The following is a 25,211-nucleotide window of genomic DNA, read 5'->3' on the forward strand; positions in this document are numbered from 1 at the left end:
CATATAAACTTCTTATAGTATGGATATCTGAAGCCAGGAAGGCAGAGCAGGCTTTTTCTACTTCAATAATTATGAACATGAATTCAGACCTGACAATAAATGTACTTATGAGACCAAATGGCTATCAATAGCTTTATACTGTCAGACATCTATTGCTGCTTGAACACCAAGGAAATCCAGTGGACATCTTTTGTTGGACTAAGAAACGTCCAAAGGATATTCCATGGATGTGACTTATTCCAAAAAAAATATTTCATTTATGTCATCACTGGAAAATGTCTGCATAAGTTGAAGTTAGGTTAGGCTAGGTCCAAAGTAGTGGGTCTATTCGCACTCCACCGCCACCCGCAAGGGTTTATTGTGGTTCACACCTATACACACTCGATCATCTTCTCAACGAACCGATTAGTTTGTATGGTGCTACTGTTTCATCATTTTCCAAACAGAGGCGACACACACTGCCTTCCAACAGTCCGAGTCTCTGCATATGATGATTCAAATGACAGTGACCTGTAAAAAGGCCTGTTAGACATCGTCATAGTTCATCCCTAGTCCAACAACTGTTTGGTATCAAACTTCGAAGGGTGAATAAACGCCTTGGAGTGAGCCAATCCTGGAAGATTCTGCCAGAAGACCAGAACTCTTCTTTCCAACCAGGTGTTCAATCTTTGTTTGGCAAAACCTAAAGCGATGCCAACGACAGGTTCTGGTACAATGAAGCTGGTCTGGATTCCTGGCCAGTATGGCCAGGAATCCAGACCAGAGACAATCTGTCAAGTCTTCCTATCGAGGAGAGTCGTTTTTGGCAATTTTCTACCAATTTAGACGTTGCTCGGTAGGAGCCAAGAGCTTCCAACGCAACTTGGCTGTCCGAGAATATTTTTAATGACTTGTGTATGAGGTTGGATTCTTCCAATTTCTCCGCACACAATTCAATAGCGTAAATTTCTGCTTGATATGCAGTCGCATATGTTCCTAGGCAGGTTGATGTCTCTGTCCTGGGTCTGCGACTGAAAACACCTGCACCAGAACCGAAACGTGTTTTTGATCTATCTGTGAACCAACAACTATCTGCTATTAATATTTGGTTCTACTGGAAGTCTTCTCTATTCGGGAACAGTACTTTATAAGGCAGTTCGAAGTTGACAGTTAGAGGCATAAAATCAGAGGTTATGTCCAGAATTCTGTGACCTCTGGTGTCAACTAACAGTCTGTTGCACTCTGCATTAAATTGATTTGTGCAATTGACAATGTGCACAAGTCTATATGCAGTCCATCTAGCCTCTCTGTCCAGTTGAAGTTACAGATATTTTTTGTCACACCCCTGAGTTTTTTAATGAGTGGTACACTTAACAGATCAACAACGTTATTGAAGCTCTCAAATATAACTTGTTTATCTTTGTTATTTTACTTGTTATTACGCTAAACCAAATTCTCTATGCAATCTACTCGTAATTTATTCGATAACTAAAAGCAAACGAATTTTCTATATTTCATTAATTTCTGGCTATTTTTAATTTTTGTCACTATTTCCGGTCTAGAATATTGTAATCAAGAGCCAATTAGTCAACAGAGTACGGCTCTATCTATGCATGAAAGGTTCATATGTATGTATATCATCAACTTCGCCTCCATTTGAAGATTAGATGGTAATGCACAATAATGGAAGTGTTATTGAAGTACTAAACTACTGTGTTGAATATAATTTTATTGAAATTACAAGTTGATGATTATCTCACTCATTCAAATGCGTAGGCGTAGGCGTAAAGCTTCTTCCAAAATTGAACGAAAATTGGAAGTGAAATCGAAATAATTTGAAGTATGTAGGACAATACCTGAAACTTCTAGATGTAAATTTAAACAGCATATACTTTGAATGAATATTATGTTTTTGACTTCCACAGATTGCCCATTCAAATATAACAAACTACCTGTTCGTGGAAATGGTTGGAGTTCCAGATTTCATGTCCTTACACAAATCGGACGGAATTTTTGGTTTAGGCATCAAAAATGATGATTATGAACCTTTCTTCTATGCCATGTACAGACAGAAAAAAATCAGGGATCCCATATTCTCCATATATTTGAACAGGTAAGCTGAAAAGGTACATGCCGAGGGTTTGGGAAGGCTCAAATATTATCAGTTGGTGCACGTTGGTTGATTTGCAGTTGATGTATTGTATGTGACCTTATTTGACATAACACTTGTGACCTGACTCTGATGCACCTCCATAGAAGCATCTTAAATCATTCGTTCCATAGTTGTTTTTCCCCGACAAAAGGGGGGCATGGACTTTTGAGAATCGAGTGTCTACCAGAATAGTACTTGATGGAGCCTGCAAATCCATCAGAATTTCAGATCCCATTCTTTGCATCGTTCGTGATTACGAGAGAGCAGGATCTGTCTTCAAGGCAGCTGCCCGAGTGGTTCATGAACGCGGTTTAGTTTTCGTCACTGAACGGGGTGATTTCAACTCCATCATCTATTTGGCACCCTTTCACCAAAAAACCCACACGAAAGCCGCAGACATAACTCTGCTTCTACGGCAATACAAGGAAAAGCTGATACATGGGGCCTTTTTATCAACTTTGAAGCTGTTTATCAGAGCACCCGACCTCAGCGCTAAAGTCAGAAACTGAGGGATTTAAAGATGGTGTCTTCAACACCTAAGTCTACCGTAGTAGATTAGGTGACAGTAGGTGCAGGGCCTGCCGCGTTCACTGTGCTTATTGGATGTTGTTCCCTATATAATCCCTGTTCCATTGACATGCTTGTTTCATGTATTGAATGTATTGATAAACATAATTAAACCTTCTTCAGTCACTATAAAAACGAATGAAGTTTGTGTTTTTTCTACGTACTACCATGTCTATGCTGACATATCCTGCAATAAAATCTTATATTTGAAACCTGATTTAGACTTCTTAGACCTTTGTCTTTGTTCCAATTTCAGTGTATTGGCCAACAACTCAAAATACCGATTGTTGATAGCTGATGGTTGAAAAAATATTATTTCTAGGATATTTGGTTTATTATTTCTCCAAATGAGTCTATGAGAAGCCAAATTTGTTAAAATCGTACGCAAATCATACAATTACAATTCTAATTACACTGTATATCACATGTTACTAATCTTAATTCTTATCATTAGAATTATATTGTGAGCTTGTTAGTCTCATCAATAAGTTCAAAAACAGGAAAAATAGAGATGAAGGTCCTAAAATATGAGCGTTAGCTCATTCGATTCGAAATCACCTCTAGAAAAATGTTTTTGAAGGATTTTGGTGCAGGTGAAAAATTGCAATTGTTATTAACAAAATAAGATAAAAAAATGGTATTTTGTTTTTCGTTAATAACTCAAAAAATATTAATATTTAAGCAATTTCGAAAAGAGTTAGTTGAAGAGGAGGAAATTTCCGATAAAAAGTCCAGACTCCCGAAACTCTATCTCCATTATTTATAATTTTAATTTGACGTTGAAAGTAGGGTTCCGCGCAGCTGTTACGGCATAAGCGCGCTGCCGCTGAAGATAGTTTATCAAAAGAAATAATTTTATGTAAAATGTAATTTTAAAAATGTGAAAAAATCTAGTATCTTCTTAACACTTGAATGAATCGAGTCCCGTAGAAAAAAAGTTTTATCACCATTTTCCAAAAAGTTATTCAATTGTTAACTAACAAATTTTTTCCCAATCTCAGTTGGCATAAATAATGGGATAAAAGGTATAAATAATTGGCCTATAAATTTTAAACTTCGTGGAGCCCTTTTGATATATATACTTCATACTATCCTGCGATAAAAGTTCATAAAAATTTATTAATTTGTTAGATATGATTTTTTATAACTATTGCAAAATGAAATATCTTAAATTTGTTGATAAATTTTTTTTTTCAATTGATATTCAGCTATGTTGTGACCTTATCTTTCATGTAATACAAAAATTATAATAGATTTACTCGAAAGATAGGCACAATGCGTACGGCAGCTCTTCGTCGGTATGCACTATGAGTTTCGTTCAAAAAACTTTTCTGTATCCTGAAATTTCAGCAATTGAGTATTTTGTTTTATGAAGATCTATGTTGAGCGCCACACAATCAATAAAATGAATGATACATGATCTGGTCGACTGTGAAACCAAATCTAATCAAATTTAGTTCTTTAAGCCACGGCAATGAAATGAAACTTTAAAAATCAGATATTCTGAAGATACTTGACATTCACAGAATACTGGCTGGTGAATTGAATAAGGGTAGAAATCAAAATCTGACAGGGCTCCAAATTTGTCATTTAATCATGTGTAAAACAAACTGTAATAACTAAATAATGAACGTAGGTAAAAGTACGCTTTCATTTATCTAAGGATAGTCCAGGTAAAAATATCAGGAAAAGTATTACCTACTTACAGGATTCATGTCATAGAAAAAAATAATTATTAGGAATGGTGTTAAAAATTACCTCACCAGAGTATACTCAGTTCAGGTTTACATTATGAATGGATCAACTCAAAATTCAATAATTGTATGTTAATGAAACAGTATTTCTAATGCAAAAAGTAGTTATTTTCGGAAAAATGAGTCAAGTGTAAGTGATATTTGCCTGTTACTTTCTCGTCGAGCTGTAGCTGCAGTTTTTTTCGACCAGGAACGGGACAGACTTGGAGCACCTACTTTTCTGATTTTCAAACTGGACATAGACTATCTTGTGGACGTGGACAATAACATTTATCGAACTGGACGAATGAAAAACCCACCATTCGGTAAATAAACTGAAAATCTATTTCGTAAGACAATCAGGAATATAAGCCCTTTTTCTTCCCTCTTTAATGATTCCAAACAAGTTCTGTAGAAGCTCTTCTGCAGAAAAATTATTGTAAAAAGTCTCCGATACTAAAACCCTTAAAAAACAACGTCTTCAAGGAAATGGCGTCGCTCGTTCTGGAAAAGTGGTTGTGACCCAGTAGAATCCTCAGGAAGTGCAACCTTTTATGGAACTCTCAAAATCTATATATGAAACTATATCCGAAACAATATCGTTCAAATTCTTGAAATTGGACCACACGGCTCACCACTAAAGAAATCCCTTCTCGAGATTCTCTTTCATCACTCTCCTTTCCCAAATGGCACCTCTCCTTGCCGTTCTCATGATCGAGAATCACCTACCGCGCAAGTCTATTCTGAGGAATTCACCCAAATAATTTTGGTAACACCTCATAATAGAAAATCTACCTCGAAGGGATCCGAATGAATCGGTTCTATTGGAAAGAAAAACTTATCAATCTACAATCTGTACCAGAAACTAATTATCATATGTGTATTGAGAAGTGAAAATCTTAGCGAGGCAAAAGGTGTAAATTGGATTGCCTACTCCTCAGGAAACTTTCTTTAAAATCAATTAGGATTACCTTCAGTGAAATAAAAATTAAATGAAAAGTACAGTATGTTTTTATAAACGCTACAATGTTTTCTTAATTTTGATTTTTAATTGTTTAAAATCGACTTTTTTTATATTTCGATTGTTTGAATAATTAGTTAAGAAATAATTTTGCTTTTAAAAATGATATATATTATAAGTATTATAATAAATAAAAAAAAATGATGGAACTTTTTATATATAGCTGTTTTTGTAATTTGTTTCTGCTTCAGAAAAAAATATAAGGTTGGTCAATATTTGTTTATAACAAATTGTTAAACTAATAAACAATTGAATGATGAATAAAATAAATTTGTTCGCCAAACTATTTAAAAGTGTAAATTATGATTTTTAAAAGCAAAATTATTTCTCAACTAATTATTTAAACAATCGAAATATAAAAAAATCAATTTTAAACAATTATAAATTGAAATTAAGGAAACATTTTTTTTAATCTTAATTATCTCTAGACAACAAAATAGCAAAAAAATTTTTCAAAAATTTTGAATTTCTCTATTTGTTTAAAACAATTTAATAAACAAATTACGTAAAAAAATCATATCCTATGTTAATAACTGTCATTGTCCAATGTGAAAACAGACATAGCTAAATATCAATTGAAAAAAAAAATTCATCAACATTTTTTAGATATTTCATTTTGCAATAGCATAATTAACAAAATAAAAACATTTTTATGCACTTTTATCGCAGGATCGTATGAAGTATATATATCAAAAGGGCTCCACGGAGTTTAAAATTTATAGGCCAATTATTTATACCTTTTATCCCATTGTTAATGCTAACGGAGATTGGGAAAAAATTTGTTAATTAACAATTGAATAACTTTTTGAAAAATGGTGATGAAACTTTTTTTTCTACGGGACTCGATTCATTCAAGTGTTAAGAAGATACTAGATTTTTTCACATTTTTAAAATGATATTTTATGTTATAAAAAAATTATTTCTTTTGATAAACTCTCTTTAGCGGCAGCTCGCTTATGCCGTATCAGCCGCGTGGAACCCTATTTTCAACGTCAAATAAAAATTATATATAATGGAGATAGAGTTTCGGGAGTTGGGACTTTTTTATCAGAATTTTCCTCCTCTTTAACGAGCTCTTTTCAAAATTGCTTAAATATTAATATTTTTTGAGTTATTAACGGAAAACAAAATACCATTTTTTAAATCCTATTTTGTTAATAACAATTGCAATTTTGTACCTGCACCAAAATCCTTGAAAAACATTTTTCTAGAGGTGATTCCGAATCGAATGAATTATCGCTCATATTTTTAGGACCTTTATCTCTATTTTTCATGTTTTTGAACTTGTTGATTAGAATATGTGAAGTCATCAAGAGTTTGGATCCACTTCTCTGCATGGTTCTCTTTAGGGCAGCTGCCCGAGCGGCTGATGAACTCGGTTTAGTTTCCGGTATTGAACGAAGTGATAACAACTCTCACCGAGTTGTAACCCGTCCAGCAAAACATCCATATAAAAGCCGAAGAGATCACTTCATTCCTACGGCAACACAAGGATTAGCCAATGCATGGGGGTCTTCTTCAAGAGCATTGACGACCTCGGCATATCAATGTGCCTGACTTTCGCTTTCCTCAGGTCGAGTGAGCTGAAGTGGGTTCATCATGATCTGACAGGCCATCGACATAACGTGACCCTAAGAGTGCTTTATTGCCACCTGCGGCACTTTCACGGTATTGGCGAGACACCGGTGTTCCCTACGCTCCGGGGCATATTGAATCCGCTGTGGGGAACGACCAGTGTCGAATTTTCTGGAACTATTGATTCTTCACCCTCAGGCTCATACAAGCTAATAAGACTGTTGCAGTTCTCGATAATCAGAGCAAAACGATATTTGTCGTGCAGTTTTCAGCTCCTGGCGAGACGAATATCATCAGAAAAGAGGAGGAAAAACGGAGAAAATATCGAGATTTCCTTTTTGAACTCCACAGACTCTATCCAGTCCACTCTCTGTCGAGATGGTTTTGATTATTGGAATTCTCGGTGTAATGTTGCCCTCTTTACTCTCGAATCTCAAGATGATGCCGACTTGCTGCATTGAGGCAGAAATGTTAGCCGGACAAATGCAGAAAGTTGTCATTCTTGGTTCACTGCGCTTGCTCAGGGCACATGATTCTCGGACCCAATGATTACTTACTCCACGATGTTTGGAGTGGTCATTGGTTGATGATGCTGATAATGCTGGGGCTTCGGGAAGAAGGCTCGACCAGCGTAACCTTAGGGAAAACAATAATAATGAATAATGATAATTATTATAACAATAATCATTCTCATGCTGCATTTCACATAATAAAGGAAAAATACCACAATTTCCTACATGATTTCCCTAAATTCTCTAAAGTACATTAAACGACGGTACTGTCATCATATGTATCATTTTATTGTAATTGTTGTGAATGTTTTTTGAATTCTCTTCGAAACTATTGTAATTCATTTTTTTTATAGTATTCCGGTATAGAATTATAAATTTTAAAAATTTGAAAAGTGAAACTACGTCTGAAAAATTCTAATCTGAAACTTGGTAGTGTCAGTAATCCCTTATTCCTCACATTGAGGTTATGCACATCGGCCCTATAAGTAATTTTCCTATTCAGGTAATTAAGCGTTTTGCTAATAATAATAAGTTTATAAAAAAATGTGATAGCATGTGAAATTTGCTAGTTCTGCACTCTTTGAATTTTTAAATTATATTGGTTGGTTAGACATGAATTTTATACCACATTAGCATAGGTGAAATTCGATTGTACGAGAGCCTTTAGCCTCAATGGATGGAAATTCCTCTAACTATAAATACTTTTCTAAAAGAAATATGACCGTTGCAAGAGTTTATCAACATGCCTTTCAAATTTCAATTCAACATCAAGTGATTTGACGCTGTTTCAATAAAAACTTGCAGATCCCGATTTATGTGGGTGCATGCATTTGTACCCTAGATGGAGGAAAACTGTGAAAGAGCTGAGTGTCGTTAGCCTCAAGGTTAATTCAACAAGTGAATTCAACATGTTTGAAGATTTCTCATCAAAAGGGATGTATAAATAGTATACACTAGGGATTCGGAAATAGAGCCTTGTGGTACAACAGATTGAAGACTGAGATTTTGGAATTCATAACCATCTATGCTCACTTTTTGATTTTTTAAGACAGATTCGAATAAAAAAATATAATAACTGAAAGACCTAGGTATATATTTTAAATAATCCCAACAACAAATCAAAATAATCGTGTCAAAGGCCCGGCGAAATTCAATAAGATCAAGATCGTGCAATTTTGCTGGTCTGTTGCCCTACGTACATCATATGTGATATATAATAGCGCAGTTGTACAACTTAAACCTTTACGAAATCCGATTGTATATCTGGTAATGGAGAAAATACTTCGACATATGCTTTGAGTTTCAATCGCTCTTCCAATATTTTCGATAAAGTAAGTGCTGTACTTATCGCTCGAAGGTCTTTGTATTCAGAGGGGTTCCGTTATTTGGCAATACTTTCACAACTGCATTTGTCCGCGATGAGAAAAACATCTGTTCATGTTCTTGATACAAAAGTTCACAATGCGAGTGATGTAGGGACAACAAACACAATTTAATATATCTGTTATTTAAACCATCACAACCGGTCTATCAGTTTGTATTCAGTATAAACCGAGTATTGGGAAAAACACACCCCTTTCAATTCAGAACGAGTATTATTCTTGTGATGCGTTTTTGCCAAAGGCATAAAATTGATGGAAAACTCGTTTATGTCATTCGTTCTTTTCATATCTTCTGGTATATCAAGAGTCTTTTTCGGTAAAACATGATCGCATTTTAAAGTTTTCCATATTTCTTTGGGTTCATTTTTATAAACCTGTAGATGAACATCAGATTTTGAGGACTTTGTCTTATTGAAATCATTACCTGTATTACTTCAGTTAACCATAGGGATCTATTGTCATTAACTGTAAAAGTTTTAATTGGTGCCTGTCTGTCAAGTCGATAAACTAATAAAGACACTTTTTCTTCAAACTTATCCAAATAAAATATTCTGCGTTTGCAGGTTACAAAGACCATTGTATGCCACTTTTCCAAAAATACGGTATTATGACATATATATATATATATATATATATATATATATATATATATATATATATATATATATATATATATATATATATATATATATATATATATATATATATATATATGTATATATATATATATATATATATATATATATATATATATCAATTTCATTTCATTTAAAAAAGGTAGGTAGCAGCGATGTCACATTCAAACTCCCTACTGAGAAATTCAATTTCCATGCATAATTTTCCAGTTACACGTGATCTTAAGAAACTTTGCTCTTTTATGACAGGTGTCATTTCTCAACACAACGACACTTAATCAAGATGAAGACCAAAACAAGGGATAGGATGTTCAAATCAGCCTAATTCATTCATCAATTCGTTTTTCACGTGTTCAATTTCCTTTTATTGCAATTTATAAAATCTGGGAATTCATCTCCAATGATTTTTAATGATGATACTTTGCAGAGACCGGCAATCAAAGAGAGGAGGAAACGTTTTGCTTGGATTTATTGACGACAAACATATTCATAAAACTCAATTAAAAAATGGAACCGTTGTACCTGATGAAATAAAATATTTACCAGTAACTTCAAATCAGTTTTGGCAGTTTGCGGTTGACAAGTGAGTATCATAATTTGACGCACTTTTTTTCTGTTTGTAATTTGTATTTGTTGCGACTATTTAAAAACCGTTATCTTGTCTTATACCTTTGAACATGAAAATGCACAGATTATCGTGTGAGTTTTTCTGCTGAAATTTCTCTTTGAATCTGCTTTGAGTAGTCAATACTTGTGCGAGCTAAGGATCACAAGGTCTTACCTTCCAAGCAAGAACCGCCATAATTGTTAAAATGTATCGTACCTCGAATTACAAATCAGAATCATTGCTGATGTGAAAGAAATTTTATATTCCAGTTGAAATGCTTCTAATATGTTCCTACTTTGCTGCTTCGTTGAAGTGTATAGTCACAATTAATGATCTTTATTTTGAACTGTGTGCAATGCTTTCACATCCCGATTAAAATTCTGATCGGGGGCATTATAATATTATTATTATCATTATTGGTAATAATTGATTGGTTCGGCAGAACAGTTCAACTGATATTAATTATAGTCTACTTTATAATGAACGACATAAAGTTAACACTGATATTTCCTTGTTTTGGTGGTGCTTCACCATATGCAGAACGACTCCCTGAATCACCTACATTGTTCTGTATGATTTCAATGTTTCATTTTTATAATATCTGTTGTTGAAATGAATTAGTTGATTGGAATTATTTTCTCGTATTTTAGTATATGCGTATGATTGGTAGATGTCGACTGTCGATGTCACATTGTGTGCAAGGTGTGATAAAAAGTATATTGGCCAAACCAAAAGGAAATTGAAAGACAGAATTTGCTCTCATAAAAGCTATATTAGAAATTTTAAAAAACCTGTGCTCTAGCTCATCATACGATTGAACTAGACTACAGACCTGATTATGTTAATGTGACTATTTTAAGAACATGAACCCAATTCAAAAACGAGAACTTTCATCGAAATGACAAACATTTTTAAAGAACCGAATTGAATTAATTACAGAACTGACATAAATCATCTTAGCGTAATTTATTCATATCTACTAAGTCGCCCTCTTCAAGGGACTTCTAACAACTGATATAATCTTTCCACAGATTAATATAATATTGGCGACCCTGGATAGTTGGTGTTTTCATTATTTTTTATCTCCATTGTATATTGACAATAAGGTCAAAAAAATCACTGTCAATAATTGCATTACTGTCAAAATCACATCCATTCATTTGATTCAAAAATTAAAAAAACTGTCACTTCCTCGATGACTCCATCATAGACCATGATTTAATAAATACTGGGTTTTTCAAATAAGCTAACCAATCATTACATAATGTAAAGTTTGTATATTCATGTTGTTATTTACTAATAGTGTTTGTCGTTTGGGATAACAGAAAAAAGAATTCACTTATTTTACCATCCCCTTGTTGACTGCATACCCGAAAATTATAACAAGATTCTTCTTTAACTTAGACAGTCGTCGAACCTTCACACAACTTGTATATATATATATATATATATATATATATATATATATATATATATAAAGATAGAGGGATATTGAGTGAGATGGTATTATCAATGGAAGAAGGTTATTGGACATAGCACTCATAGGAAGGTGGGCAAACCGCAGACACGTGTTTCTGGCTATTTAGCCTTCGTCAGTACGGTACAGCCAACTGTGAAGGATAGACAACACTTGGTTGCAAGAAAGGGGCCAAACAAAGCTATGTCCAATAACCTTTTTCCATTGATAATACCATCTCACTCAATATCCCTCTATCTTTTTTTATTTATCTTGGACCCGGATGTCACGCAGGTTGCTATAGCTGCTCCCGTGACGAAGTTGGGAGTTAGTCCTTGTAATCACAAGGTCTTCCAACGATGACACGAAATCGCAGTTGGCCCCTGATGATGAATCCGCTTGCTTTGTTTGGCCCCTTTCTTGCAACCAAGTGTTGTCTATCCTTTACACTTGGCTGTACCGTACTGACGAAGGCTAAATAGCCAGAAACACGTGTCTGCGGTTTGCCCACCTTCCTATGAGTGCTATGTCCAATAACCTTTTTCCTATATATATATATATATATATATATATATATATATATATATATATATTAACTTCTGCTTCTATATCAAGAGGTCATTAAATTATACATACATATATATATATATATATATATATATATATATATATATATATATATATATATATATATATATATATATATATATATATATATATATATATATATATATTTGGCAACAGGGTTAAGGTTTTATGCCACAGATCAAACAATTTTGTTGATGTCGAATGTCAATTCGTTTTGAGCCCCGTAATTAGCTTATACAGCGCATGCGGGTTTGGATTACATGTCATATATCTTGTTTGAATCATGCACGTGGTTCCCTCTTCAAGGAACAGGTGGTTTTTTTAATTTGATAATACAATGATATATCATTAAATCTACTATATATTGTTTGTCTGTAACGTCCTGAGTGTCACCATAGTAATTTTTCATTATGTTACGTCCATATTTCATTCAAACTGCCATATAACCTCACATACACTGTAAGTTGTTTTGAATTATTATTTTATAAATATGACTGTCTTTTACCCTTATTGTAGCATCCCTGATGATGGTAATAAAGATTATCGAAAGCTTGGAATCTGTGTTATAAGAGTACACTAAATTTTGGCCTGCTGCATACCCAAATATTGTTTCACTTATTTTCTGACTAGTCAACAAAAAGACTACCTTTTTCTATATATATATATATATATATTTATTCATTCATTCATTCATTCATTCATTATTCATTGATATAATTTTCATAAATTTCAAACATTTTCTCTTCAACAAAAAAAATTCCAACCTCCTCAAGGCAGGGTTTTACTTTCATTTAACAACTACTCTTCACTTGTTCTCTCCTAAAGACTAATGAGGATGTTGTTCAATCAATTAACATATGTGATTTTTGGGTTTCCTCCTTGAGTTACTTACAGAACAGCAGATGTCTCTGATCACACTTGCACCATAATTAGTTCTCTTTTGTTCCATGGCTGATCATCTACAAACAAACACACCTTTTCAAACTGAATTACATGACAGCTGACAGTGTCAATTGTTTTTTCTTCTTTGTGTCCTGTGAGGAGTCAACCTCTTTTATTTAGTGGCTTGTTTATTGTATTGACATGTTTCAATTGTTTAAATGTAACATTCTTTTCGACACGGCCAACGTCACTAACAGTAAGTGTGGCCTTTCATATTAATAATTTTTTTATATTGTATTACCATCATACAAAATTTGTAGCTTTTCCCTGAAGATGCTAATAAATTTTATCGAAATATTGGAATAACTTATGTTATAAAAGTACACTTCCGTTCTGCTGATCACCCAAAGAAAATTCCCAAGCTTTATATATATATATATATATATATATATATATATATATATATATATATATATATATATATATATATATAAATATATATATATATATATATATATATATATATATAAATTACCTATTTAATCCTTTTCTGCCATTCTTCTTCAGTGATATTAGATACTTCTTTATTAATTAGCTCTATCACCTTCTTATCAAATTTTGGTTAGTGAAAATTATCCAATACGAACCGTCGATCCTACAGTCCACGTACTAGTTTGCTGCGGGCTCATTTCTTTGTATTGGTTTTTTTAGCCTTTGAGAGTACCGCCGTCAACTTTAAGAGTACACACTATCGTTTACTTCGACTGTACTGTCAAAGACTAACTGACTGTTTCAACTATATTCTTGTTCTTGTCTATTTTCATAACGAACCATAAAGCTTTGTTCTCAACATTGTAATGGTAATAATAGTAATATGTTTAAAATATGTTTAAAAATTTAAAATATGTTTTTGCGTTAACCAGCTATCGCACCCCTACGAACGATAACCCTCAGAAGTCGAAACTTGTGCGAGCCGAGGACTAACGAGGTCTTACCTTTTAACGTGTGAATCCTAACACGGGTTGGACGATTTCGAGTGAAAATCGAGCGTTCTGCCTGCGGCTTGAACCATCGACTCACACATCGGCCGATTGACTGAGTGAACAAAGCACCAACGTCGAAGCGTCCGGCTACCGACGACTTTATTGCTTTTCACTCAACCTTAAGTATATCGCTAGGTGTATTGAACTTAATGATATAAAAGAATGAAAGTTAAACAATTACAGCTATTTCTAATCTGATTTACATCATGCATCAGGATTGCATTGAAAACGAGTGTTTCTTATAGGCTTTCTTGACCTGATTATATATTGAACTTATTTGATGAGTATAACTACGCCTGAATATTTCTAATCTGAAGATTGGCGGTGAAAGGGTTCATTTATATCCAGGGCCGTAGCTAAAAGGAAAATCAGAGAATTATTCTACTTTGGACCAAGGTCCTTGGTCTTCCACCATATCCACCATGTATAGGAATATTTAATACAAATGAAAGGAAACAACACTCATATAATATTGTGCTTATTGTTTTCTACTATTTTTTCTATCTTCACGGCCCGAAATTTCCCAACTTTTCCAAGTCGAATAAACAGCGAAAAGGTGGGAATTTTCTAAAATTGTCACTTCAAAATTTGTTTACTGTTCAGGACTGTTTTCTTACTTGGGAGAAATTAAACTTTTTTGAAGTTTTCAAACAACTCAGAATTTCAAAGTATGGGATCTCCAAGTTATGGAAATCCGAACCTTGTACTGGTTCTTTCCCTTTCCTTATTACCTCCTTTCTTTTCTCTCATTTTTTAAAATTTTCATTCATTTTTTTACTATTATTCTTTTCTATCTTCACTTCCCAACTTTTTCCCAAGTTGAAAAAGCAGGGGGGGAAGGCTCCCCCCATCTCTCCCCATGGCGACGGCCCTGTTTATACCGGATATTTAGATTATGTACGTCGGATCGATTGATGATTTTTCTGTGCAAATATGAGCGTATTTTACTGATAATAATGTTTTGAAAACGAACAGTACTATGTAATCTCTTTCTGTTGCTCATATTTAGCCAACCATTATATTTCAATTTGTATGACATATGTTCTCTTCTGAGGATACTAAATATTAATCGTAAGCATGAGTTTTGTACTTTTTGTATTTTTATTTGATATTGGCTGGATAAGAATGGACCATCTGCATAATTAAATATGGACAGCATCAATGACTCACACCAATTAGATTTTATTTGAATATGCAGGAAATATGTATTGCCATATATAGTTTCAGGAATGAAGTATGCACGTTAAATAAGCTGATTTGTGTATTTTTCAAATTTCAAATTGGAGTCCAATATTATTCTTAAACTTTTGGCTTCACTTACGTTTTGAATTACTTCATTTTTCATTACACTATCAGAAATCTCATCTCGTTTGTTTTTGTTGCCAAAATGAATAATATTAGATTTACTGCAATTAATACTAATGAACCTATTAAGTTCCTCATTTATAAGGTAACATGACTTCACTACCGTACTGAGGTGAAAACTATAATAAATTTGGGTGTCATCTCATGCAAGTCATGCAAGTGTACATTACAAATCTGAAGAGTTTTCACTAGGCAGGAAGTATATATAGCAAAAAGCAATGGCACCCCTGATTCGTTGCATCTTGGGTAGTTGCCCTTGTTGCCATGCTCTGGGCCCGGTGCTCCTCCTGTGTTATTTTTAAAATTTTCATTTGAGGGGATTTACAAAAATCAATTGTGTTTGCAACTGAAGAAAATAGTTCGTTTTTTGTGACGTTTGAAGATCGATAGGCGCAACTTCTAGCGATTCCTTTTGTGATTCTGGTTTCTGGAAGTGTTAGAATATATTGCTATTCATTTTCAGATGAAAGAGTGTAAACTCTGCAGATTTTAAAGTCTGACGGTTCGTCTAAGACTGCGGTAGACATTATCAAAGGCAATGCGGTTTCGAACGAATTGTTTCAGTTGTTTTCAGAGCAGAATTGGTTTGAATACGAGAGCAATCAAGTACAGGTGGTCAGATTTTATTTACGTTAATTTCCTCTGCCTTTCGGTCGAAATTTTTTCAGTGTTTCTGAATGTCTATCGTTTCTTCGTATGATCTTTGATAGTAACTATCGATATGTCCAAGGTGACAATTTCTCTTGTGTTCAGAGAGCCGCGTATTTACATTTCTCTTTCCTGATCTGTTAGGAGCGCCACCGGCAAGTTTAGAGAGTAAAATTGGAAAATAAAATTTTCTGTTTCAGAATTGTAGTTGTTCCCGATCATCCACCTCATAACGAAAACGTTACCTTATGTCCAAATGGATGTTCTGCTATATCTAACACGGGGTCGAATGAAATCGTTGGACCTCCAGCCGATATTGATCAGATACATGATCTCATAGATGCTCAACTTTACAATGGGAGCTGGGTGGTGAGTTTTTAAATATAGTATCATTAATCATATTTATTCAGCGTGATATATATAAAATGATCCCTTGTTTGTATATCACTTCATCAAAAAGTAAATTTTTGAGTAGTACAAGAGAAATTTTCAAATATTTATTTTTTGGTAATTTCTGATCTGTCGAAAACACTTTTTCCAGATTAGAACAAAAATTCTTAGTCTAGAAGCGCGTTTCGCTAAGCCAAGTTAGCTCAAACACCAAAGAAGACTCAGGGTTGGGAGTGTACCCCAGATCACTAAGCCTAAGGATTAAGTGGGGAATGGGAAAAATACCAGCGTGTTTCAAACAGAAGTGGCTGGTATCTCAATCGCCACAAAAAAAATAACCAGAAAAAGAATGTCTGGCAGAAACATAACAGACAAACCCTATTAGCCTTAAAGAGACAACGTGTTACCTCAGGGCTAGTACTAGAGTGCCACCAAGATTTAGTCAAAGCCACGGTAGATAGTAACATCATCCTGAGGTGGATTAAAGGGAACGACAGGAACTGAGATGATCGCATTGCCGACTCTTTAGCCAAGGAAGCGGCTGGACTAAGAAATTTAGGGCCCAGTGGCACCTACGGCCTGATGACTTCGACAATTGCGGAACTAGCCAAAGGTCACACCCAGGGGCGACCCTGGGATACTGGCGATGATGACCGGGAAAAATCTACGCTTAACAGTAGGATTTCTGACTGGCCACTGTCAACTAAAGAAACACCTCCACAATATGGGACAGTGAACAGTAAGGTGAAACTGTTAGGCAGGTCTTATGCGAGTGTCCGGAGTTATCGTCAATAAGAGAGTGTGTGTTTGGCGAGTCTTGGCCTACACCTGCCGTTATAAAGGATATGTCTTCCAGAGACCTGTCCATCTTCCTGGAAAGAACAGGATGGACGATGACCTAGGAGGACAACTCCTTGTGAGGATGTACAATGGGTCACATGTGACCCAAGTGCTGTGGGCCTACACTCACCTCCCTACTCTACAGATACCGACAGCCAAGTTAGCATTATCAGAAGATAACTTTGAGCTTTTGTATGCATTTGAGCGAACCATTTCGCGCGTCGAGAGACAGTATATTTGTTCTGGTGCGGAAAAAGCGTTTTCGCTTGTTCCAATTTCTAGTGCCACTTTCGATCTGAACCTTCACTTCGTGGTTTCTTCAACATTTCTTATATTAAGATCTATTTTGTCGCATATTTTATTGATACAGTATTTTATTTCATAATCATTTGGTGGGAAGGTTTAACAATTTTTTTCTCGAATCTTCTTGAAATATTGGTATAACTAAAAAACTGTTGCCAAAAGTGCTTTCTTTCTGAAGGAGTTACTGGGAGAAATGGTGTTTAGAGTGGAAATTAATGTTTTAGGGGCTTCGAACGATATAGGGTAGGAAGGGGTAATAGGGATCACTTAGGTCATCATTGAAATAAATAAATGAAATTTTTATTGCAACCACCTCATAACATAATCTACTTAATTGGCTATCATTTGAGATCAGTAATCGTCACTTTAATAATCATCTTTGAGAAATATAGAAGTAAAAAAATAAACTATTTTGATTTTGGTGAGGGGAATTGTGGTCACCTTGTGGGCATTTAGGATCATACAAAAATCTAACATAAATTGCAAACATAACCCTTGGCCGACTCCCACCCCGTACAATCTGCGTGAGCCCATAAACCACATAAGGTACACCTGTACTAAACCAAATTGTTTCGGCCAAATTTGTTACAGATTGAGCACGTATTCCCTGGGTCGTCAGCATCATCTAGCTCATCGTTTCAGCCACGTCTGAAACAGAGGTGTCATTTGATTTCTGGAGAACCTTCTTCTTTACTCTTTCGGTTACCTTCTTTGGCAATCCAGTCTTCTTTTCTTGACCCTTGCCCTTAGTTATATTTTTTCCTTTTCCCTTATCCTTCGCTAGGCAGATATTTTTACTTTTCTTGTACTACTTATCATATTATATCAATGTTACCGTTAGACTTGGAAAACAAAAAGAAGGAAAGAATGAAAGGTTTTGGCTTCCTTCTTCTCCTCCGTGATACAGAAAATGTGGGAATCCTCCAAAGGAAGGGTAAAAAGCATTTCATTTCAAAATAAACTCCTTAAAAAGATATGGAGATCATGCAAAGAAACAACTTTAGTAACTTTCAGACACTCTCGAAACAAATACTTTCAAATAAATATCGAAATATCCTGTTGACAACAGGATGACCAGTTCAGTTTGAGGAGTGCCAGATGATGACAGTACTACCAACTGTCGAAAGCGCTCGCAGATAATTATTAGAATATATATATATATATATATATATATATATATATATATATATATATATATATATATATATATATATATATATATATATATATATACATCGGAAAAGTCTAGGGATATTTTTATAACATACTAAATATCATAAAAATAAATGCATGAGGTCGTTTAATTTCGATTAAATTGGTACACTCGACCACCCTGTAGATTTCTATGGGTTGAACAAAGCCTGCAAAAACGGTAACTAATCTTTCATCAAGTTTTTTACAAACTGTAGGTTTTCGGCTAAAATGAATAATCTGAAAGTGTCGAGTTTGTACATTCTATGCAGTTCTTGCTCAACAATTAAACTGGAAATATTGTGCTTCAACATGGAACGCCATCACTTACCATTGGCTGAGATGAATAGAGCTGTAGGGCTTCTTCAAGGTGGCATGCGACAAAATGATGTAGCTCTTCGTTTGGGGGTCTCCCAAAGTGTCATCAGTCGATTGTGGCGGCGTTTCCGTGAAACTGGCAGTCCAGCCGAACAACATCCAGGGCGAGGACGCGCTACAACTGCAGTTCAAGACCGATTTTTGGTCTTAACCGCAAGAAGACAACCGACAATCACAGCACCTGAGATGGTTAACGTGTTGCAGCAGACGCACCAGGTAACCATTGGTCGTGATATTGTCAGAAATCGGCTGCATGAAGCAGATCTCCACAACAGAAGGCCACTTAGATGTCCACCTTTGTCGAGAAGCAATCGCGGTAGAAGATTAGAGTGGTGTCAAGAACATCAAAACTGGGATGCAAATGATTGGGCCACAGTTTTGTTTAGAGACGAATCCAGATTTGGATTTCATCCAGATTCTTGAAAATAGGCAATCAAAACATTTTCCGAGAATGTCGAAATATTATTTGTATTTCTCCAGTCCATAAACCGTTGATATAGTTTTTCGTACACTTTCTTAGATTTTTGGGGTAAAAGATTTTTTATTGCATTTTCTGCTTTCTCCGATATGTGTGGAGGAGTCGATGGTATTCCTTCTATATCGCTGTTCTCAGACATTTTGATAATATAGGTAGGTAATATGAAAACTGATTTTGACAAATAAAGCAATTAGTTACTTAGGTTAGAATCTAGGACAAACAAAAGAACAGGATTCTTGATTGAAAAATTATGGGTTTCTATTGGTTGATAATATGTATCGTTATGAAAAATCTGTATCATAATGGATATCATTATGAAACGGATTATGGTCATATAAGTGTATTGTTAGAGTACGGGTTTAGAAAAAATAACTTATATGGCTACAGTACATGAGTTTATTGTTTTTTCTAAACTATTCTGAGTGACATTTCTTATTTCTCTGCTAGTTTTGGATCTACAAGAAAGTTGTGCATGTGCATAGCATATTTTCAGTTACGAAATTATTAGGTAAACCGGCTTTCTCAACAATACTTTTTGAATTTACTGTTTGGAACCTTTGGTGTCGTAATTAATATTACTGGAGTTTTTTCCCAACACCAAACCGTTATTTCAACACCTCGACACGTGTTTCGATCACCAAGTGATCATCTTCAAGAGGAAAATCAAAACTATTCCTCTTGACGATGATCACTTGGTGATCGAAACACGTTTCGAGGGTCGAGGTGATTGTTGGGAAAAAACTCCAATAATATTTATTATGACGAGATGATTTGTTGATTTATCCAACCTAGACGAAAGTGAGCACTTTGTAATTTTTTTATGATTTCTTCATTCACAGTAAAATCATTACATCATCATGATGCATGCGAACTTTGCGACATCACTTAAATTTTGAATATTTCAGGTGAATTGCAACACAGTTAATAAATTACCAAAGATTGATTTCGTTTTGGGAGGCCAGTACTTTCGGCTCGGAGGGCCGAACTATATAATAAAGGTAATGTTTTTGTCTATGCAATTTTCAGACTTTCCAAATCATCCATAAGTTTAAGTATATCATGTACCAGCATCAATAATGTCTACTTGAATTGAACAGATAATTCTGGTGGATTGCTTCAACCAATAGAGATGTGCCATGATGTCCATCGGATCAATCGATGGACTTTTGTTTCAAAAGTTTTGTCTGTTTTTATGCGTCTACTTTGAACTGTAATATCTCAATGAATACTTATTCAATTTAATCAAAATGAACGTCATTTGAATCAGTGCAGTTTTGCCAAAACAAGCCGATTAGTTCCGAGAGGTTTGAGGAGTATAGGAGTATAGAGGGTGTGGCAGAACATTCATTTCGTTTAGTTTTCGGACGGCGTCATGGAGTTGGATTAGACCTCTTCTATAGACCAATTCCGGCTACTGCTGACGCAATTTCCGGTACATTTTGTCGATTTCCTCACAGTAGAACTCTGCTGTGAAGGTTTGGCCCGGTTGCAGAAAGTTATAGTGAATCACACCAGCTGCTGACTACCATACAGTAACCATAGTCTTTTTTTAGTGGGTTTTTACTTTTGGAAAGTACCTGGTTGGCTCATCGGTGTCCAACCGTCCTGAACGTCTCCTGTTGTCGGAGTGGATCCACCTTTCATCATACGTGACGATTCGATCCAAAACAAGTATAATTTTGGTTTCGCGAAAGCAGAGAAGAACAAATCTCGAGCGTTTTAACATTCCCAATACGTTTTGAACTATACAAAACCGCATGGGAGCTGACGCCCAGTTCTTCCGCCAGCACACGCAGCGTTTGTGATAGGTCAGTCTCTACAGGGATCTCAAATCCTGATCCTGGATTACTGTAAGTCAACCACATCGTAGCTCATCTTCGAGGCTAAAACCTCCGGAACGAAATTTGGCGAACTACCGTCAAGTAGTGCGTTCATTAACAATTTCATTGCCAAATGCCTGTTTGATTTTTCTGGCTGTTTTGACAACACTTTATTGGTTCAAGAATTCGTAGAGAAAAACTGGCCAAAAATTGCTTAACGACATCATTTAGTTATAAACTGAAAAGAGGCAACAGCTTCAATGTATACAGGCTGTAACTGAATAAGTGTAAAACATTTAAGGAGGTGATTCCTCATCGAAAAAAATATAGGATATTTCATATAAAGAAATTTCATTGGAGCATCCCTTGTTAAGATACACCCCCTTAAAGGGGGTACATTAAATTTGTATAACAATTTTTTTCACAAGCACTAAAAAAGTTACAATATTGAAATTACCCTGACGTTTTCTACTACCAAATAGACACTTAGCCAGTTATTTATTTGATTTACCCCATGGTTGTAAGGGGTGGAAAACGCAATGAAATTTCTTTATATGAAATATCCTATCTTTTTTTTGATGAGGAATCACCTCCTTGAATGTTTTACACTAATTCACTTACATCTTGTAGAGTACAAAATGCTCTATTGATGATCAGTAAATACTATGACACAGTTAGGGAATGCAATCCTGATCTCGCGGAATTTCGATCTCTTCGATAATATGACGAGATCCCGTTCGAAATTGACGGGTGTACAATTAGGTATAACAGACGTCATTTATAAGAAGAATGTAGAATCTAATGATGAGGAAGAATTTGAAGACCCTGAACTGAACACAAATCGCAGTGCGGAGGAGGAAGAAGTTTCGGACGACAATCCGGATAATTATGATGGTTTATACTTTTCCTTACCTATAAGACAAATTGATCTAGGTAAAGAATACTAAATGATTATATCGAAACTAAGAAAATGCGTCAGACTTTTTAGGAATTCTCCTATCAAGAATGATATGCTTCAGAATTATATTCAGCAAGAGTTTGGCAAAACAATTCAGCTGGTTCTTGACTGCAAGTTAGTCCAGCAGTCTAGTGAAATTGGCTGTTGAGATACTGTGCCGTCGAGATACTGATTTAGTTACAGTTATACGTTGTGTTTCATGATTCGAAAGCTACAAGACCTAAAAACTCCTCTCTCAGAAAAGTTGGTATCTTCGATGAACAATTGTATCTCCGAGCGTCGCATAAGCGCAACTGCTGCGCTGTTATATTTGAAAAATCGGAATAAATTATCAAGATGATTTGGAGCACTGGAAATGTAACGAGACTTTCCAACTGCCAAGTAAATATATCGTAAGGAAATAAATTGAAAATATAATCACATGTGGTTATATCGTGAAGAACCAAACCAAGTAGAGATTAATACGACAGTATTGAACGAAGATGACTATGCACTTTCTATGATTGCAGAGGATTTAAATTTAAGTGCTACTGCTACACAAACTAATACTTCACTTCAAGAGGAATTAGAAGAAACTCTGCGAGTGTCTCAAAGTTCTTTTACACGTGTATCCAAATCCACAGGCTTAGATAAATTAGAGTCAGTAATAAAAAAAAATTGATTCATTTGAGTGTGGAGGAACAAAGGGGAGATTTTTGCAGTTTGCATATAATTGCTTAGTCATGCTGTTGCCTACCAGTGTTGAGTCGGAGAGGGCATTTTCAGCAGCTGGCTACATTGCAACGGATATTAAATGCCGGGTAAAAGATAGTACTCTTGATACTAGCTATACTAACCCTACTTTTGTTTTGATTTTGTTAGTAAATTATTTATTTAGTTAGTAATATTGAAGGATAAAGGCTTTTGTTTTTTTCAAATAATATTTTGTTTAATTAACCTCGCTGTCACAAACAAGCAGTTTTCATCAAATTCAGTAATGTGATAATTTTTTTTACTAGACGAGATCCCGCAAATTTCGGGATACCGCGGGATTGACATTTCTAATCTCGAGGGATCTCGACTTTACGATCACGAGTCGGGATTGCATTCCCTAGACATAGTAGAATAAATATTTATTGAGATATTATTTTAAAACGGAAAAACGTTTGAAACAACCTAATAATGAGCCGTTTAGTCCAACCAACATCACATTTGATTTTACGTTTAGTTTTTAAAAATTCGATACAACATATTGCTGTAATTTTCATTGTGAAATACCGATAAATCTAGACTCATCGACTTTTTGAGAAGCGGAGAATTTGCCATGACACTACAAGTTTGCAAGTAATAATCATAGTACAATTTGTTAACCAGCAAAACCATAGCTTCGATGAATTGATTTCCCTAAAAAATATAGTGATATGTTCAATTGAATATTTCTTCTGCAGATAAGTTCAGGACCTTATACGATGTGCGTTTCGGCGTTCAGTTCGTACCAAACCGATAAAGATATGTGGATTCTAGGAGGAGCATTTTTGTCACAGTACTATAGCATTTACAATATCGAAGACAAAACCATTGGTTTCGTTAGAGTCCCTTAAGATTAGGACAGTAATAAGGTTCATGAATTTTATATCTGAATTTACTTAAGTACTTATTATAATATTTCCTCAATTAAAATTATGAAACAAATTTGAATATTTCATTTTTTCAACATCCATCCAATATATTTTACCCATGAAACATTATTAGTGAGAAAATAGGTTGAATATCAGGGAGCGATACTAAATCAAATGCTGATCTGGTATAGTTCAAGTAAACTATATAGTGCAACCGACCTTCCAACAGTTTAGGGAGGTAACTATTTTCGTTATTCAATAATCATTTCTGATTATATAAGAATCACAATAACACCCTTGTCCCCAAGTCTCGTTAATACTTCTATGTTTGCCGTGTTCCACTTTAAGTTCATACTGGTCACTCTGTTGTTCGGGGCACATATTTATGTTGTTGTAGCAGGTATCTGGTTTGCCTGACTGGGTACCTGAGTTATTTTCAGGTATCGTGCGTGAAATCAATGTCCTCCATCCATGTTTTTCAATTTCGATTGCTTCCCGAACTATCCTGGCCTGAAGATTTTTCTCCGCAGCAATGGTCTTGGTGTTTTCGAAGCTTATTATGTGGCTGGATGATGCTGGATCTGATTTGCGAACAGCTAGTTCATGCTCATAGGCTTTGTTGGAAATTCTTCTATTGGTCTAGCCGATGTGAATTCTGGGGTAGTTTGAACATGGTATTTCGTATATGCCCTGTGCTTCATTGGGTATCGTGTCCTTGGGTGTTCTTAACATAGTGGAGATTTGGTTGTTGGCTGTGAATACTGTCTTTACGTTATGTTTCTTCAGAATTCGGCTCACTTTGTCAGTGACTCCATAGATGTAGGGGAGAAAAGCTTTTGTCTGGTTGGTCTGTTCCTCGGGTAACTCGTGGGGTTTGTGTTTGCTGTCGTTGGATGGATCTTTGTATTTGGGAGACGGGATAGTCGTTTTGGTGAAGGGCGGCTGTGAGTTCGTATAGTTCTCTGGATCTCTTGTGGTTGTCAGTGAGTCAGTGAGAATTGGAGCATTTCTCTTTAGGGTAGCTGCCCGAGCAGCTGATGAACTTGGTATAGTTTTCGACACTGAACGAGGGGACCACAACTCTGTCACCGAGTCGGAACCCGTTTAGCA

At 35.1% G+C, this 25,211-nt stretch overlaps 1 protein-coding gene across 1 annotated transcript in view; it reads left to right on the forward strand.

The window, feature by feature from the left end:
* LOC111511468 (lysosomal aspartic protease) overlaps positions 1–24,174 on the forward strand; it is a 50,732-nt gene extending 26,558 nt beyond the window's left edge. Inside the window, exons 5-9 of the mRNA XM_074186169.1 lie at positions 1,905–2,092; positions 9,984–10,139; positions 16,346–16,514; positions 20,631–20,723; positions 23,931–24,174. Of these exons, the coding sequence (XP_074042270.1) occupies positions 1,905–2,092; positions 9,984–10,139; positions 16,346–16,514; positions 20,631–20,723; positions 23,931–24,083 (759 nt within the window). The 3' untranslated portion in view covers positions 24,084–24,174. The remainder of the gene's footprint in view (positions 1–1,904; positions 2,093–9,983; positions 10,140–16,345; positions 16,515–20,630; positions 20,724–23,930) is intronic.
* Positions 24,175–25,211: the final 1,037 nt, after the last annotated feature.

Source organism: Leptinotarsa decemlineata, unplaced genomic scaffold (genome assembly GCF_025532065.1).
Source record: "Leptinotarsa decemlineata unplaced genomic scaffold, Ldec_3_MD MMD2_tig00078422_RagTag_RagTag, whole genome shotgun sequence".
NCBI lineage: Eukaryota > Metazoa > Arthropoda > Insecta > Coleoptera > Chrysomelidae > Leptinotarsa > Leptinotarsa decemlineata.